We start from the raw sequence: 19,517 nt of genomic DNA on the forward strand, positions 1-19,517 counted from the left end.
GATAGAGAGAGAGACCCAGACCCAACGAGGACTCTCATATGGGTTAGATAACTCATCTCATTGAGTTTGTCACTGGAGGGAGAGACAGCTCTGCTCTATGATAAATGATATATCTGTGGCTGACAGGGCTCTCCCAGTCAGAGCAAGAAGCACTTAATTCATTTCCATGTCCGGCTCATTTAATTTATTTAGGCAAATGGATCAACTATGTCTCGGCTTACTCTTCTCTGATTAAATCGACCCATAAACCATCACAGAAAGCCTCTGGCAAGATTCCCCCTCACCATCATGATATAAATGGCCCTTGTGTGTGTGTGTTGTGGAAGTATGGCAGAAGTATTCCTGATTATTCCAGAGGAGTGATAGAGTTTATTCAGAAGGCCTTGTGCTGCCAGTCCCAGTGCTCCGCTGATGGCACTCTGAAGCAGTGTTATGTTCTCCTCTGTTGCCACCCTCTGCTCTGTAGACCTGTACTGCAGTCTGACTGGAGCTGGCAAGACTTCAAGGGCCCAGATACTCAGAGAGAGGATTCACACCCTCCCCTACACGTATTTTGCGTGATACAGGGGATAGTTTCCATGGATACCGAGGAATGACATGGCACCGGGGCACCGGGGTTGTCTCCTTTGTTTCTAAGTATCGACATTGAGAATGAGTAAGTGTTAGAATGTGATTGACAGAGAGAGACATGGAATACAGACAGATACAATGTAATAAGCATCAGGAGGACGATCTGTCCTGTAGTGTCATCAGGGCATCAGGGCAATGGTAATCTGGTCAATAAAAACACACTAAGAAGAAGAGAACAATAGACTGTGGCAGTAGAAGGTCAGAAAGGTAAGAAGAGGACATTTCATAATAAGGGGGCTTGATTGAAAGAGACAGCCTGACTGTTGGCCGGGGTAAAAGGTGTACCAGGGCCTGAATGAGCTGAAGCAGTGAAGCTATTTTTGCCTCTTCCCCCTGGGCTTGCCTGGCTGAGTACCCAGCCATGCCGTCTGGGAGTCTGGGAGTAAAATCATTCACAGGCTGCTTCACTCATACAGGCTGCTTCACTCTCAGAGGCTAAACTAGGACAATCACTCACATGGGCAGCACCAAGCATAGGTCCCACATGTGGGGATTGCAATACATTTACAGTATCTACAACGTCAGTATGTTGTGCAGTGTTTTGGGATTTAGCTATACCCTTACTGTTAGAGTTTGATCTACCTTGAGCAAACATCACTACACTCACAAATTTGGACTTCAGTTAGGAGCAAGGCAATGCTCAGGCAGGACAGCCATATGGTCCAATTCACGCACCTATCAATATAATGCCTTGTCATCCCTACTGCCTCTAATCTGGTGGACTCACTAAACACAAATGCTGCATTTGTAAATCATGTCTGAGTGTTGGAGTGTGCCCCTGGCTGTTCGTAAATTTTAAAAAACAAGACAATCGTGACATCTGCTTTGCTTAATATATGTAATTTGATAGCATTTACTTTTACTTTGTACTTTTATTCAAGTATGACAGTTGAGTACTTTTTCCTCCCACGGTACTTAAGTACATTTAAAACCAGATAATTTTAGACTTTTACTCAAGTTGTATTTTACTGGGTGACTTTCTCTTTTACTTGAGTCATTTTCTATTAAAGAATCTTTACTTTTAATCAAGTATGACAATCGAGTACTTTTTCCACCACTCCTGATATTGACCTCTCTCAACCCCACTGAATCAATCCCCAGGGCAAATTAATAAAATCCAAGAGGACAACCTCACTGTAAGGCAATTTATAATGCACCACCACACATCAGCAGCAGTTTGTCCTTGAACAAACACAACCAAGATACCTAAAGTGTCCTGTTTTAAGGGACAAGAGCATCCTTTAAAACAGGTCACTCTAGAAAGCATCCTTTAAAACAGGCTCCTCTAGATATCTTGGGTGTGTTGTTTAAGACTGATGGAGGAGTAAAGCCTTCCAGTGGCTCCAGCTGCTATGCCAAGGCTAAGGAGTAAGATGGAGTTCAGTCAAATTCACTGCGCTATGCTTTTATCTGTCAAACAATCTATTCATATGGGGAGAGGCCAAAGACATCAGCGCTGAAGTCAGAGACTGGTTAGGTGTCAGAGTATTTTTGAAACATTCCATCATCGACTTGTTGGGATTTTCATTTTGCAGTCAATTAGCTGAAATGTGGCAGAGCGTGTGTGTTCGCTAACAAGTTGAAATTAGATGATATGCAACCTCATGTATCATGCAATTGGGAGTGTTTACTATCAGTGCTGCTGATTCTCTCTGTGTGTGTGTGTGTGTGTGTGTGAGTGCGTGTGCGTGCACGTGTGCGAGAGAAAAAGAGAGAGGTGTTTATTTTGTTGTCCATGTCTTACCATATATGCACCAACCCATGTTACCCCATCAATTCAACAGCATTTTTCCACTTAACATAAACACGCCATAACTATAACTCTAATCAAAGCATACCTCTTCTCACTGCCGAGACTACCTTTGGAGTGACGAAAACAAATGCTCCCAGAATGAAGCGTCAGACGGAACTTTTTTCATGCCGCGGTCAACAGCGCCACACTGCACTCCAAGCAGGAATATCTTGCCTGAATGACTTGTGAGAAGGTAAAGCTTTGTTTTATACGGCTTTATGGCTGTATATCGGCACATGCAAACGTAGTTATTTAAAAGAGCATTTATTAACAGTAATTGTTCGTATCGTCTAATTTTGTTCAGCGGATGTAGTCGAATTAGTAGCTAGCTTCCAAACAGCAGATAAAGTGTTGTCCATAGTATGTTGACAACTTGAAACGCACATCTTCTAATCTAGGCCAATACAACAACATGAAAATAAACAAAGAATGTTGTTGTTAGCCCAGTACTTCAGCTGTTCTGCTGATTGATTATATGATGATTGGGATTTACTTTCTTTGGTGATGACTGACTAGCATAGGCCTAACTTTTTGTCATCATGAACGTCACAAGAAAACAATCCATGCTAAAATCACACAAAACTAGAGATATCGATTGCCCCAACCCCCACTGTGACCCCTCTATCGATATATTCCAGAATAGGCCTAGGCCGACATGAAATATGGCTTTTGCATGAAACACGGAAACACGACCATCTCGAATTATGAAGGTTTATTTGACAAACGATATAGCAGCCCGCCCTAGACTACTGGTATTATGTACTGGCCTGGGTGATCATGCACACAACACTCTTAGAAAAAAGGCTTCAAAAAGGGTTATTTAGCTGTCCCCATAGGATAACCATTTTTGGTTCCAGGTAGAACCCTTTTGGGTTCCATGTGGAACCCTTTCCACACAGGGTTCTACATGGAACCCAAAAGGGTTCTACCTGGAATCAAAAAGGGTTCTACGTGGAATCAAAATGTTTCTAGATTGCACCTTTTTTTCTAAGAGTGTAGGTGCATGCATCTTTTAACATTGCACTGTGTGCAAAACAAAGTATGTTGTGCTATTCCAATACACAACCATAAGTCTCTGCACTGTCTTGCATGTTTGGTCATTCTGTATAATGGTTTCTGTTCTAGTAAGACAACAGTTATACAGACCTTTGCTCCTTGTGTGGCCACAGTTTCAGAGGACATGATAAAAGCTATACAGGTAGGAAACCCTCATTCCAGTCTGTTATTGCATTCACCAAAATATGCATAAAGTGATGGGTTACTCACAGTAATGATTTGTTTGTATCACAAGGCCACACAACATCTGATATGGAGATTGATTCGTGCTTTCTTTATTGTGTCAACTTACCCTTGGAGCTCAACCAAAAACAAAATTTGGATTCAGCTATTACAGGAATTGTTACTCTTCAAAATAATTGTGTTATGACCATCAAGATTTACGCTTTAAACTAGTATTGTGAATAGCGGTGCCCTGAAAGGCCCTGACTGGGTTTGTCAATGGGGAATTGCCTGCACTTCAGCTCTGAATTTAAGTGTATGTAAACTTCCGACTTCAACTGTACCACAAACGTCCGAGGTGCCTTATTGCTATTATAAACTGGTTACCAATGTAATTAGAAAAGTAAACAATTATTTTTTCTTCATACCGTGGTATATTTAAGCAATAAGCCACGAAGAGGTGTGGTATATAGCCAATATACCACAGCTAAGGGCTGTTGTTTAATTGGTTACCAAGTTAATTAGAGCAGTAAAAATAAATGTTTTGTCATACCCGTGGTATACGATCTGATATAACACGGCTGTCAGCCAATCAGCATTCAGGGCTCGAACCACCCAGTTTATAATTGTTGATATATAACTGTTTTCTGCCAATCAGCATCCAGTACCCAAACTACCATACATTTTCCGTTTTTATGTAAACTTTATTTTAACAGGGAAATCCCATTGAGACCAATACCTATTTTGCAAGGGAGCCCTGCATGTACACAAAGTATACAAAATGTACTAATGTTGTAAAGGAATTGGGTTGCTCTTTAAAAAAAACTTGCTTTCATGTCGTACTTATAGCTAATGTTGTTTTGTTTTTGTTAATTCTTTCTATGTAGCTATGTTTTTTTCTTTAGCAATATGTTGAACATTTCACTGCTCCCTATGTTGCTTGGGTCAACCATTCCTTTCTTTCCCCTTTATACGGTAGTCACCGCTGTCCATGGTGCTGAAATCGTTATTGCTCTACTGCACTGAGAGTGGAGTCTTATACAAGATACGGCTAGGGCAGACTAATCTACGACATTGGTACTCCAAATGGTTACTCCCGTTTCTTACATTTAAACGTCAGATTGTAAAAACCCCTCAAAGTGAATTAAATATGGCCTCTCTAATGGTATTATTTCACGACGACTATTCAGTTGTATTCACCCTGTATAGTCCGAGAGTGTAGGTAGGCCCTACACTAATCGCTCCTGTGTTATTTCCTTTAGCCTCATGGCGTCACTCCTCACCAACTCTATGATATTGAGCCTTTAAACACTCCCATTTCGTTTTTAGCTATATGAGCAGGATGTATCCACTCGGCCATTGCCTGCATTGCGGAGCATAACGTGCTGTACTGGTGTCTGTAAGATTCATCGTCGATATTGTGCTTATTGACATATTTGTATTTATTTTTCTGCCATTGCCATTGGATTAAGTGAAGATGTCGATATTTACTACATCGTGCAGATCTAAATGGCATATGTAGTGTACTGTGATTTTGCTTGCTATAATTCAGGCCTCTGTTGCGGACATTCGATATTCTGTTCCCGAGGAGACAAAGAAAAAACATGTAATCGGGAGCTTGAGTAGTGACCTTCGTTTGGATGTTAGGTGACTGAGGGTTCGGAAAGCCCGAGTTGATTTCCAGGGAGAGAAACTGTACTGTGGAGTAGACTTGGACTCCGGAGATCTCATTGTTCTCGAGAGAATCGACAGGGAGATGTTTTGTGGAACCACCTCACCCTGTCTCTTGCATTTTGAGTTCATCTTGGAGAACCCTTTGGAACTGCATAATATCGTGGTGGAAATACAGGACATTAATGATAACCCTCCCATTTCCCCAAAGGTTTTAATCAAATTGGAAATAAGCGAGACCGCTCCAACAGATAGTCGATTTCAAATAGCCTCGGCTCGAGACTTAGATGTAAGAGTGAATTCAGTTCAAAATTATGTTCTTGGTCATAATGAGTACTTTGTGTTGAAATCAAAAGGCAGTAAAGAAAGGTATGTGGAACTTGTTTTGAAAAATAACCTAGACCGAGAGAAAGAAGGGGAGCATTCTCTAACACTGTCGGCAATTGATGGGGGTAAACCTCAGCGGTCATTCAGGTTGTCGTGAAATATGTTAATGATAACGCCCCTGTTTTCACACAAACTCTTTATAAAGTTACCGTGATTGAAAATTAATATCCAGGCACATACGTAGTCAAGGTTAGCGCAACTGATAAAGATGAGGGTGCAAATGGTCAAATAGCCTATTACATTAATCATGTGTCTGAAAACAGCAAGGGTTTATTCCACATTGACCAAAACAATGGGGAGATTGCAGTAATAGGCGAGCTTGACCACGAAAAGGCCTCGTCTTATGAAGTGGAGATTCAGGCAGAGGATGGCGGGGGTCAGGCCGGAAACTGCAAAGTCCTTGTAGAAATATCTGACAGAAATGACAATGCACCTACAATAACTGTAAAATCAGTAACCAATCCGATTCCAGAGAACGATCCAGCAGGCACTGAAATTGCTGTTATTAATGTTAAGGATCAGGACCATGGAGACAACAGCAGACTGAAGTGCTTCATTGTGGAAAACCTACCTTTTAAACTCCAATCCTCAATTAAAAACAACAACAACAAAAAAGCAGCGCCCCCCTGGATCGGGAGCAAATAACTGAATATAATGTCACCGTAATAGAAACCGATGAAGGAACGCCGTCCTTGTCTTCAAGTGTTATGTTGAGTTTCCACATTTCTGATATATAAATGACAATCCACCTGTGTTTGAAGAATAATCCTACAGCGCCTATGTGACTGAAAATAACAAGCGTGCCTCCTCTATGTGTTCTATTACTGCCAGAGACCCAGACTGGAGACAGAACGGTACAGTGGTATATTCTCTATTTCCCAGTGAGGTCAACGGGGTTCAGGTGTCATCATTTGTGTCCATCAATGGAGACACGGGGGTGATCCATGCTGTGAGAGCATTTGATTATGAGCAGTTTAGGAGCTTCAAAGTCCGCGTTTTAGCCAGAGACAATGGTTCTCCTCCACTCAGCAGTAACGTGACTGTGAGTGTCTTCAAATGATAACTATCCCCAGATATTATACCCTGCTCCAGCAGGGAACTCCTTGATGACTGAGATGGTCCCCAAAGCTGCTCTGGCGGGGTCCCTGGTTTCCAAGGTGATAGCTGTGGATGCTGACTCTGGACAGAACGCGTGGCTTTCATATCAGATCATGAAATCGATTGATCCGGGACTTTTCACTATTTGTCTCCACAGCGGAGAAATCAGGGCACAGCGGGACATTTCTGAATCCTGAATCAGTGAATGATAACGGACACCACTCTCTCTCTCTACAACATGTGATGTATAGTTACTCATAACAGACAACTTGGCTGAAGTTCCAGAACTGAAAGACATGGTTTATGAGGATAGTTCCAAACGAACTTCCTATTTGATCATTGCACTGGTTTCTGTTTCCACATTTTCCTGACTTTCATTATTCTAATCGTGGCCGTGAGGTTCTGTCGTAGGATAAAGCCTAGAATGTTGTTTGATGGAGCAGTCACCATTCCCAGTGCGTATTTCCCTCCCAACTATGCAGAGGTGGACGGATACGGAAAACTACACAGTTCTTACAATTATGAGGCATACCAACGGGCTCACGCACCAGTGACTTCAAATTTGTCAGATCTTACAATGACAGCACGTTGCCTGCTGGTCTTACACTGCAGCGGAACTCAAATAAGTTATTAGAAGGGAGTATCATCACTCTCAACACTGCAGGAGAGGCGCACGAGGTAATATTTTACTAATTTGATACAGGCCTATCACTTGTTGTGTTTTTGGTTTTGGTTTAGATTATGTCTTGTTGTTAGGCTAAATGTGGAATTTCTCCACGCATTGTTTGGCATGAGTCGTGGTGTTTCAAAGTTCCTGTTTTTACTCTGTGTACGATTAGTGTACCCTCATCTCAGCAACTAGTTAGGCTATTCGCTAGGGGTTGATTTGACTGAAGTGGTTGCTAATTGTTGGTTTGGGCTATTATTTTATACTACATTCACAATTTTACAGACAATACAGTTTGGTTTGCTTTTATTTTGTGCCTGTGATGGTAACTTGATTCATCACTTGACTGATTTTCTGATTTAGTTGACGAGTAGCCTAAGCTTGATGGAAATAGGAAAACAAGGTTTACTTTTTAAGTGGAATCACTCTTAGTTTTAAATAACCTATATTGACCCGTACTTTGTTGTTAGGACTTTTTTCATTCACCATAAAGCATGTTCTCGACTCGGGATGTTTGTTCCCTTTGACCGTTGTGTATTGCCAACTCTGTTGTTCTTGATGTAGGCTACGTTTCAGCACTGGACAGCAAGGTGACATTTTCCCTTTAGCTACTGACGTCCAACCAACCTATCGACCAGTCTGAGTCAAATGGTCAGGAAACCAATACAGAAAACGAAATTATAAGCATTGGTTGACATCGACAATTTTCATGAGGGCGGTTGAAATATTTTATCAACCTGAAATAGTATTGCTAAGGTTGTGCTATAGGCCTAAGTATGTCTTATTGTGAACTGTGTCAATGTAGGCTTAAGTTTTTCCTTTTAACTTACGTCCATCAGCAATGTCTTCTCATGCACGATCATGTCACGATTAAATTGCATCTCCCTTATTTTTTTATGGTGGTAGTCATCAACGTTGGGAGGATACAATCTAGGTGGTCTTCTAAGAAGGAACATTTGGCAAACAATGTAGGCTTGAGCATTGAAACTGCTGTTTTCCTGGTGGACTCAGGATGTCGCTGTCCACTAGCTAAGGACAATTATGTAGCCTTAGGATATCTCCACCTACTACAGTAGTAGCCTACACAGGGCGAGTACACCCAGGCTGCCGCATCACAGTGAAAAGCAGTCAGACATATTACCTTTCTTCCGCTTGGCTATTGGTTTTATTGTGCTTTATAGTAGGATAATTTTTCGACAACCCTAATTTCTCAATTGGAGTTCATTGGTATTAGACATCGAAGATGGGCTACATTGGCTTTAAGGTTCATGCGTTTGTTTTCCATCTGTTTTATTGTCTTTGCCTCATGCGCATCACCAATGGAGACGTGAGCTATTCTGTTCCAGAGGAGATGAAACGTGGATCTGTGATAGGAAATATAGCCAAGGATCTGGGGCTGGATGCTAAGAGACTTTCGGCTCGAAAAGCTCGTTTAGAGGAGGATGGAACTAAACGCCATTGTGACATTAACCTGAATACCGGAGCTCTTGTTGTAGCTGAAATAATTGATCGGGAGCAGCTTTGTGGTCTGGCGTTATCTTGTGGATTAACATATGAAATGGTTCTCGAAAATCCTTTAGAATTGCATCGCATAACGCTTCAAATTCAGGATGTTAACGACAATTCACCCCAGTTTGCAGATGATGTTATCAATTTGGAAATTAGGGAGTCGGCTGATAAAGGTGAACGCTTTCCCATCAACGAGGCCCAGGATGCAGATATAGGGCAAAATGCCGTTCAAAGCTATTCTTTGCAAAGAAATGGCCATTTTGTTTTGAATGTTCATACTAACCGAGATGGAGGAAAATATAGTGAGTTGGTATTAGAAAATGAGTTAGATCGAGAACAACAGCAGGAGGTGACATTGTTACTTACGGCGGTTGATGGTGGAACTCCACAGAGATCTGGTAGTGTAGTTATACACGTCACTGTGTTTGATGCTAACGATAATATTCCAGTATTTACCCAGGACGTGTACAGGGTCAGTTTGCCTGAAAATTCTCCATTAGGTACAGTGATTGCTACAGTGAGCGCCACGGATGCAGATGAAGGAACGTATGGGGAGGTGACATATGATCTAGGTCGAGTTTCTGATAACGTGAAGAAATTATTCCACCTTGATAGTAAAATTGGGTCTTTAACACTGACTGGCCCTGTTGATTATGAGGAAAAGTCCCTTTATGAATTGCGCGTCCTTGCCAAAGATGGTGCTGGGTTAGTGTCTTACACGAAAGTGCTGATAGATATTACTGACATAAACGATAACGCACCTTTGATATTTATTAAATCTCTGACCAATCAAATACCAGAGAATGTGTTACCTGGCACAGAGGTGGGCATCATTAATGTACAGGATAAAGACTCGGAGGGAAATAGACAGGTCCGTTGCTCCATTCAACAAAACGTTCCTTTCAAACTTAACCCCTCAATCAAAAACTATTATTCTCTGGTAACAACCAGTGAACTAGACCGTGAAATAATATCAGATTATAACTTAACTATCATTGCCACTGACGAGGGGTCTCCACCCTTATCCTTCTCAAAGTCCATTCATTTATCTGTGTCAGACGTGAATGACAACCCACCTGTGTTTGAAGAACAATCCTACAGCGCCTATGTGACTGAAAATAACAAGCCTGGCTCATCGATGTGTTCTGTTACTGCGAGAGACCCAGACTGGAGACAGAACGGTACAGTGGTGTATTCTCTATTGCCCAGTGAGGTCAACGGTGTTCCGGTGTCATCCTTTTTATCCATCAATGGAGACACGGGTGTGATCCATGCTGTGAGAGCATTTGATTATGAGCAGTTTAGGAGCTTCAAAGTCCACGTTGTAGGCAGAGACAATGGTTCTCCTCCACTCAGCAGTAATGTGGCTGTGAGTGTCTTCATAACAGATGAGAATGATAACTCTCCCCAGATATTATACCCTGCTCCAGCAGGGAACTCCTTGATGACTGAGATGGTCCCCAAAGCTGCTCTGGCGGGGTCCCTGGTTTCCAAGGTGATAGCTGTGGATGCTGACTCTGGACAGAACGCGTGGCTTTCATATCACATCGTGAAATCGACTGATCTGGGACTTTTCACTATTGGTCTCCACAGCGGAGAGATCAGGGCACAGCGGGACATTTCTGAATCTGACAGTATGAAGCAAAACCTTCTCATATCAGTGAAAGATAATGGACAACCCTCTCTCTCTACAACCTGTGATGTATATTTGCTCATATCAGATAACTTGGCTGAAGTTCCAGAACTGAAAGACATGGCTTATGAGGATAGTTCCAAAGTAACTTCCTATTTGATCATTGCACTGGTGTCTGTTTCCACCTTTTTCCTGACTTTCATTATTCTCATCCTGGCAGTGAGGTTCTGCCGTAGGAGAAAGCCTAGAATGTTGTTTGATGGAGCAGTCGCCATTCCCAGTGCGTATTTCCCTCCCAACTATGCAGAGGTGGACGGAGCTGGAACGCTGCATAGTTCTTACAATTATGACGCATACCTGACAACGGGCTCACACACCAGTGACTTCAAGTTTGCCAGATCTTACAACGACAGCACGCTGCAGGCTGATCAGACACTGAAGAGGAGTCCAAATGAACCTTTTGAAGAAAATATCATAACGTTCAATACTTCGGAGTCTGAGGTGAGATTTCATAGCTTCATGTGAAAAACCTTTTGAAACTATCGGTTGCTCACTGTATTGTGTGTTGTTGGCTAATGTTATTACAACCGTTTGGACTCTTCTTGTACTTCGAAAATACTTTTCAGACATTTTCTTTAGTGGCATTTTTTATAATTGATCATCTCTGTATTCATATGTATTTTATCATCATGATCCCATTTCTATATGACTTAGTAAAACACGTTGGCCCATTTCTGGACCATGGACATTTTCCTCAGTATGTCTCCACTCTGCATCAAAAACTGCAGTGTGTAGGGACTTGAAATATCTTTAAAGAATTGCCTTATTTTTTATATACTTTTTTCCAGTGATTGAATTTGGAAATACTTAATGGAATGTATCTGTTGAAGGCTACATGTACATGCTACATTGTCCATTAATAGTAGATCGTTCGACTGAGATGTTGACTTGCATGGGCTGTAACACAAAGGGGCTCGTTTTTATACAGTCATCCATTTTGAAAAACCTTTGTCGATATGAAAGGTCACATTATTTAACTATGAAAGCAATTTTCTGCAGTTTTATGAAACCACACGAAGTGTCGCTATTCACCAGCAATAGCTTTTAAGTTTTCCTCTCCACACCATGTGTCATTTACAGGGAAGAGGCCTAATTAGTCAGTTAAGCAGTGTAGAGAAGTCGTGTGTTTAACATTTCGTATAGGTCTCGTGGATTTTGCTTTCACTGGTTATGGACGTGTTGCTTTCACTGGTTATGAACGTTTCCTTGGTTGAATAGCACTGTATTCTACCACATCATTGCATTGGGAATATGTTTTATTGACTGAAAATGAAATTAAAGGTATTCTCTTTCTCTGCTTCGATGTTCGGCCTGGCTTTGTTTCTTTTCCTGCACACCAGCTACGGAGATGTGACCTATTCTGTTCGGAGATGAAACGCGGATCTGTGATCGGAAATATAGCCAAGGATCTAGGGCTGGATGCCAAACGGTTGTTGTATGGGAAAGCACGCTTAGATGTTGATGGCAGTATCATTAAATCAATCTGAATACTGGTGATTTGGTCGTACCTGAAATAATAGACAGGGAGTAGATTTGTGGTAGGAGGATTTCATGCACCCTAAAATATGAGATGGTTCTGAAGAATCCTTTAGAATTACATAATGCCCCACAATTCTTGGAACATGTACAGTAGTTAAGTTCGAGATCCGTGAGTCAGCCTTTAAAGGTGCTCGGTTTGCGGTCAATCAGGCTCACGATGCGGATATACGACTGAACGCAGTTCAAAGCTATACACTACAGAGGAACGACCATTTTAGTTTGGTCGTTCATACCATTGCCGGTGGGGTGAATTAAGGTGAGTTTGTGTTAGAGCTCATGCACCAGTGACTTCAAGTTTGTCAGGCTGATCAGACACTGAAGAGGAGTCAAAATGAACCTTTTGGAGAAAATATAATCACGTTCAACACCCTGAGGTGAGATTTTATAGCTTTCACATTGTGAAAAACTGAAAAGCATTTTTTTGCCATTTTGCATATAATATGAAACGATCAGCAGCTGACTGTATTGTGTGTTGTAGGCAAATGTTATTATGACAGTTGAACTCGTCTGGTATTTTTTCAGTCATTTGATTTAGTGCCATTTTGATCATTTATCTTTATTTTCCCATCATTAACCCATTTCAATGTGACTTAATAAAACACATAGGCCCGTTTCAGCACCATGGACAGTGTCCCTTTACTCAGTATGTCTCCACTCTGCTTCAGAAACTGCAAGGTAGCAGCAGACGTGAAATATGTTAGAAAGAAATGTCCGATTTTTAAATAACCCTTTTACAGTGATGACTTTTGGAAATATTTTATGGAATTCATCTTTTGAAGGCTACATGGACAGGGTACTTTTTCCATTAATAGAAGCCTATATCATTCGATTAGGATGTGACATTTTTTAATCCATGAAAACAATTTACCCCCGCATGTTTTGTTTTCGTATGCGTGGCATACTCTCCTCCATACAATTGGTGAGAGCCTTGCACACGATTTTCTGCAGTTTTGTGGAACTACACGTAGTGTCGCTATTCGCCAGCAGTAGCTTTTAAATCCACCTCTCCACCCATTGTTGACATTTCCAGGGAGGGAGGAGACCTCATTATTGCAGTGTAGAGAAGTCGCTTAACATTTTAACGTGGTACATTTATCTACTTGTCGCAAACATTTATTTCGTTGGATAGTACTGTATTTTACCATATAATTTGGCCTATTTGGAACAAGTTGTGTTCTCTGTAGATGGAATACAGGGGATTCTCGTTCTCTGCCTCGATGTTCTGCCTGGCTTTGTTTCTCTTGCTCCTGCGCACCAGTTATGGAGATTTAACCTATTCTGTTCGGTAGGAGCCAAGGATCTCGGTCTGGATGCCAAAACGCTGTTGTATAGGAAAGCTCGCTTAGATGTGGATGGGAGCAGCAAACGCTATTGTGAAATCAATCTGTATACTGGTGATTTGGTCGTCGCTTAACTATTAGACAGGGACCAGCTTTGCGGTAGGAGGATTTCATGCGCTCGAAAATATGAAATGGTTCTGGAGAATCCTTTAGAATTACATAACATAGTTATTCGGGTAGAAGATATTAATGACAATGCTCCACAATTGGGGAGGATATCGGATATAGGACTGAAAGCTGTTCAAAACTACACACTACAAAGGAACGACCATTTTAGTCTGGCTGTTCATACCAAACATGGTGCTGAAAAATATGGTGAGTTACTGTTAGAGAAAGAACTATACCGAGAACAACAGCAGGAGGTGACATTATTACTTACAGCTGTTGATGGTGGTACAACACAGAGATCTGGCACTGTATTTTGTATTTTGTTTTTATTAAGGATCCCCATTAGCTGCTGCCAAGGCAGCAACTACTCTTCCTGGGGTCCAGCAACATTAAGGCAGTTATATACAATTACAAATATTACATGACATTACATTTCACAACAGATTTCACAACACATTAAGTGTGTGCCCTCAGGCCACGACTATACTATCACATACTGTATCTACAATACAAAATCCAAGTGTACTTGTGTGTAGAGTGCTTGTGTTATCATGTGTATGCACTGTAGTTATACACGTTACTGTTCTAGATGCAAATGATAATATTCCAGTATTTAGCCAGGACGTCTAGAAGGTCAGTGTGGCAGACAATTCTCAATTAGGTTAATTAGTTATTACTGTGAAGGCAACAGATGCAAATGGGGAAGTTATGTACGATTTTGGCCCCATCTCAGAGGAATTTACTACATTAATTTTTCTTGACCCCAAAACGGGAGACATCAGTTTAGCTGGACAGATGGACTTCGAAAGAGTCAATTTATGAAATAAGCATCCAAGCCAAAGATGCCTCAGGATTTAGGTATTTTGCCAATATAGTCGTAGAAATTACATATGTCAATGCCCCGCTGATACATCGAACATCTCTGATCAATCCCATGCCTGAAAATGTGTTACCTGGCACAGAGGTGGGCATCATTAATGTACAGGATAAATAGGCAGGTCCGCTGCTCCATTCAACAAAATGTTCCTTTCAAACTAAACCCCTCAATCAAAAACTATTATTCTCTGGTAAATACATGTGAACTAGACCGTGAGATAATATCAGATTATAACATGACAGATTACAGATTATAACATGACAGCACGCTGCAGGCTGATCAGACACTGAAGACGAGCCCAGATAAACTATTAAAAGGAAGTATTATCACTCTCAACACTGCAGGAGACTGAGTTTACCCACTCCACTGGGCACAGACGTCAATTCAATGTCTATTCCACATTTGTTCAACCTAATATCACTGAAATGACGTGGAAACAAAGTTGACCAGTGTGTGCCTAGTGTGATGCCTTTATTTAGGATTTTATGAGAATGGTAACATAGTTTTGAGACGAGATATTACTCATTTGCAGTTTGTCTAATAGCAAACGTGCAAGCCTGAAATGCATTACCCTATGTTTTAATAGCAAGTATGTCAGCAACATATGGGTTGGGTTCTAGTATTAAGAGTGTTGGGCCAGTAACCAAAAGGATGCTAGTTCGAATCCCTGAGTCGACTAGGTGAAACATCTGTCAATGTGCCCTTGAGCAAGGCACTTAACCTTAATTTATCCTGTAAGACGCTCTGGATAAGAGCTTCTGCTAAATAACTCCAATGAAAAATGTAGTATGGCAGTCTGGTGCAAAATTAAGTCATCAGAAGAGTGTCTACTGTTCTTCTATTAGCCTGAATGTATTTATTATTGGTAATTGGCGTGTTTTATTTATTATTTATTGGTCATTGGCTGCATCTACTGTTCTTCTATTGGCCTGAATGTATTTATTATTGGTCATTGGCGTCTTCTAGGCTGATATTTGGTTTCGGGGAGAAATAGAATCAGGCTATGTATTCTATTCCGTCTGTAGCCTACTGGTACATATAGGCAACTTCGTTCACGAAATTTGACACCCCCTAAACTGAAATTCAATCAAGTGTAGGACACATATTCACACCACTACTCAGTAATATCAATGTGGCATGTTCTCCTTTCCAGCGCTGAAGCCAAGTTTTTCTGTTTCTGCTAAATTTAAGTTTTTCTATTCTTTTAATATATTCAGTTTCAGTGAACATTACAGAGACTTAAATTAATAGATTCAGAAGTTGTAAATACATATCACATCGTGTTCCAATTCCGATGAAGCTACGCCAGTACTGTTTCAGCACCACACAGATGGGCAGCGCCACAGAGAAGCATGTTTTTCAGTGGGACAGGCAAAGCTGCAAAGTGGTCATTCTCGACCTATCAGTAATTTTAAATGTTTTCCCTCTAATACTTAAGTTTACCTAGATATATTTTTGATGTAATGTTTGAATTTTAATACCACATTACTCCCAATTGTATGCTATATATGTTTTACTTCCCAGTGGGCAATCACATTCACACTTTTTATGGAAACAGTCAACCCTAAATCTCGTGGGGCCTTATAGTTTTATGAGGTTTAATTGAACGCAGTATATTTTAGTTTTCAATGAAATACTCTAAGTGTCGCTGTTCACTACATAATGTGTGATAGGCACATCACTCCACCCAGTTTATGCATAGAAAGGGAGGAGAAATTCTCTGTTCAGTGTGACAAACTACACCCAGTTTATGCATAGAAAGGGAGGAGAAATTCTATGTTCAGTGTGACAAACTAGTCTCGATGAGACAGTCTAAACGTGTACGTCAGAAATTACACATTTTAACGGAGCAAATGTTTCATATTGAGGGTTGAACAACATATTTACCACAATTCTTAGTTGGACTTTTGTGTCATTTGAGAAGATGGAGTACATTGGATTATCATGGTCTGTCTCGAAGTTCGGTCTGGCTTTCCTTATTTTTTTGGTGCGCACGAACAATGGAGATATGAGCTATTATATTCCTGAGGAGATGAAAAGAGGATCTTTGATCGGAAATATAGCCAAAAATCTTGGGCTGGATGCAAGAAGATTTTCATCTCGCAAGGCTCGTTTTGGATATGGATGGCAGTCGTCAACGTTACTGTGACATTAATGTGAATACTGGATATTTGGTTGTGGCTGAAACAATAGACAGGGAGGAGCTGTGTGGACCGAGGGTCTCCTGTTCCTTAAAATACGAGCTTGTCTTGGAGAACCCGCTGGAATTGCATCGTATCACTGTGCAAATTCAAGATATTTTCTAAAAAACGCGTTCAATTAGAAATTCAAGAGTCTGCTGATAGAGGAACGCGCTTCCTTCTGAGTGAGGCTCATGATGCGGATATAGGACAAAACGCAGTTCAAAAATATTCACTCGAAAGAAACGACTATTTTGTTTTAGGTGTTCATACAAACCCAGATGGTGGAAAATACAGTGAGTTAGTAGTAGAGAAGGAGTTAGATCGAGAACAACAGCAGGAGGCGACATTCTTACTTACTGCGGTTGATGGTGGGACTCCACATAGATCTGGTACTGTAGTCATACACGTCACTGTCCTAGATGCTAATGATAATATCCCCGTTTTTACTCAGAACGTTTACAAGGTCAGTCTACCCGAAAATTCTCCTTTAGGCACAGTAGTGAGTACAGTGACGGCTACTGATGCAGACAAGGGACCTAATGGCAAGGTGACCTATGAACTCAGTCGTATAAGTAAGAAAGCGGGGAAGCTGTTTTCTATGAACAAGACAACCGGAGAAATATACGTAATTGGCGCCATTGACTTCGAAGAGGAAACATTTTATGAAATAAGCGTACAGGCAGAAGATGGTTTAGGGTCAGCCTCAAATTGTAAAGTTATTATCGAAATCACAGATGTGAATGACAATGCACCAAAAATATTTATCAAATCGCTTAGCAATCCCACCCCTGAGAATGTGTTACCTGGCACAGAGGTGGGCATCATTAATGTACAGGATGAAGACTCGGAGGGAAATAAACAGGTCCGCTGCTCCATTTAACAGAATGTTCCTTTTAAACTAAACCCCTCAATCAAAAACGATTATTCTCTAGTAACAACAATCGAATTAGTCCGTGAAATAGTATCAGTTTATAACATAACTATCACTGCCACTGACGAGGGGTCTCCACCCTTATCCTCCTCAAAGACTATTCATTTATCTGTGTCAGACGTGAATGACAACTCACCTGTGTTTGAAGAACAATCCTACAGTGCCTATTTGACTGAAAATAACAAGCCTGGCTCTTCTATGTGTTCTGTTACTGCCAGAGACCCAGACTGGAGACAGAACGGCACAGTAGTCTATTCCCTATTGCCCAGTGAGGTCAACAGTGTTCCGGTGTCATCATTTTTATCCATTAACGGAGACACGGGGGTGATCCATGCTGTGAGAGCATTTGATCATGAGCAGTTTAGGAGCTTCAAAGTCCACGTTGTAGCCAGAGACAATGGTTCTCCTCCACTCAGCAGTAACGTGACTGTGAGTGTCTTCATAACAGATGAGAATGATAACTCTCCCCAGATATTATACCCTGTTCCAGCAGGGAACTCCTTGATGACTGAGATGGTCCCCAAAGCTGCTGTGGTGGGGTCCCTGGTTTCCAAGGTGATAGCTGTGGATGTTGACTCTGGACAGAATGCATGGCTTTCATTTCAGATCGTGAAATCGACTGATCCGGGACTTTTCACTATTGGTCTCCACAGTGGAGAGATCAGGGCACAGCGGGATATTTCTGAATCTGACAGTATGAAGCAGAACCTTGTGATATCAGTGAAAGATAACGGACAGCCCTCTCTCTCTACAACCTGTTATGTACATTTACTTATATCAGACAACTTGGCTGAAGTTCCAGAACTGAAAGACATGGCTTATGAAGATAGTTCCAAATTGACTTCTTATTTGATAATAGCACTGGTCTCTGTTTCCACTTTTTTCCTAACTTTCATTATTCTCATCCTGTCCGTGAGGTTCTGCCATAGGAGAAAGCCTAGAATGTTGTTTGATGGAGCAGTCGCCATTCCCAGTGCGTATTTCCCTCCCAACTATGCAGAGGTGGACGGAGCAGGAACACTGCGTAGTTCTTACAATTATGACGCATACCTGACAACAGGCTCACGCACCAGTGACTTCAAGTTTGTCAGATCTTACCATGACAGCACACTGCAGGCTGATCAGACACTGAAGAAGAATTTAAATGAACCTTTTGGAGAAAATATAATCACGTTCAACACCTTGGGGGAGTCTGAGGTGAGATTGAATAGCTTTCACATTGTGAAAAACTCAGATGCTTTAAAAAAAACGTACCTAGGCCTATAGCTATATTGCACTCTGTGGTTGTGTGCTATGGATCTGCTTGGCCTAATCCTAAATGATCGGTTGCTTGTGAACTTTGTATTTTACTCGTTGTTTATCCTGTAGTTTAATTTAAAATTGTGTATGTTGTGTAGGTTTAGCATACTTCGTTTGCTCCATTTTGTAACGCTTAATGGTCCAATGCAACCGTTTTTATCTCAATATCAAATAATTTCTGGTTAACAATTAAGTACTTTAGTGTGATTATTTCAAATAAAATGGTTACAAACAATAGCTTCTTAGTAAGATACATTTCTCATGCAAGAGTTTTGTTAGGATTGTCTGGTCTGAGTGGGTGGGGAAAACTGAAAACTAGCTGATAGTGGCAGAGAGGTTTGGAACTCTCTTTGGTATTGGTCTATTGACTAATTTACCGCCTGGTGATGTCACCAGGCAGGCCAAACCCCATTCCACCAAAACAGGCTGAAATTTCAGGCAGTCTTTTCAAACAGCTCTTACACTTAAAGGGCATTATCATAATTTTCACAATTTCACAGTATTATTCCAACCTTCATAGTGTGGATATATATACAAAAGACAGGAAAATCACGTTTTTGACTGCACTAGGCCAT

General features: G+C 41.1%; 1 protein-coding gene and 2 pseudogenes across 3 annotated transcripts; all 3 read left to right on the top strand.

The window, feature by feature from the left end:
- Window positions 1-6,434: 6,434 nt before the first annotated feature.
- Window positions 6,435-7,489, top strand: LOC311125024 (protocadherin gamma-A12-like; annotated as a pseudogene). Its single transcript has one exon. The product of its transcript is annotated as a protocadherin gamma-A12-like (transcript).
- A 1,280-nt stretch (window positions 7,490-8,769) lies between these two features.
- LOC311125026 (protocadherin gamma-A11-like) lies at window positions 8,770-11,130 on the top strand (the record flags this gene model as incomplete). Its single annotated transcript, XM_084199112.1, has 1 exon — window positions 8,770-11,130. One exon carries the CDS (start codon window positions 8,770-8,772, stop codon window positions 11,128-11,130), a length of 2,361 nt encoding a protein of 786 aa, XP_084055238.1.
- Window positions 11,131-12,035: 905 nt separating this feature from the next.
- LOC311125027 (protocadherin gamma-A11-like) lies at window positions 12,036-19,046 on the top strand (annotated as a pseudogene). Its single transcript has 4 exons — window positions 12,036-12,132; window positions 13,494-13,598; window positions 16,699-18,840; window positions 19,041-19,046. The product of its transcript is annotated as a protocadherin gamma-A11-like (transcript).
- The last annotated feature ends 471 nt before the right edge of the window (window positions 19,047-19,517 follow it).

Source organism: Coregonus lavaretus (assembly GCF_964263955.1).
Source record: "Coregonus lavaretus genome assembly, contig: HAP1_SCAFFOLD_1964, whole genome shotgun sequence".
In the NCBI taxonomy this organism is placed as follows: domain Eukaryota; kingdom Metazoa; phylum Chordata; class Actinopteri; order Salmoniformes; family Salmonidae; genus Coregonus; species Coregonus lavaretus.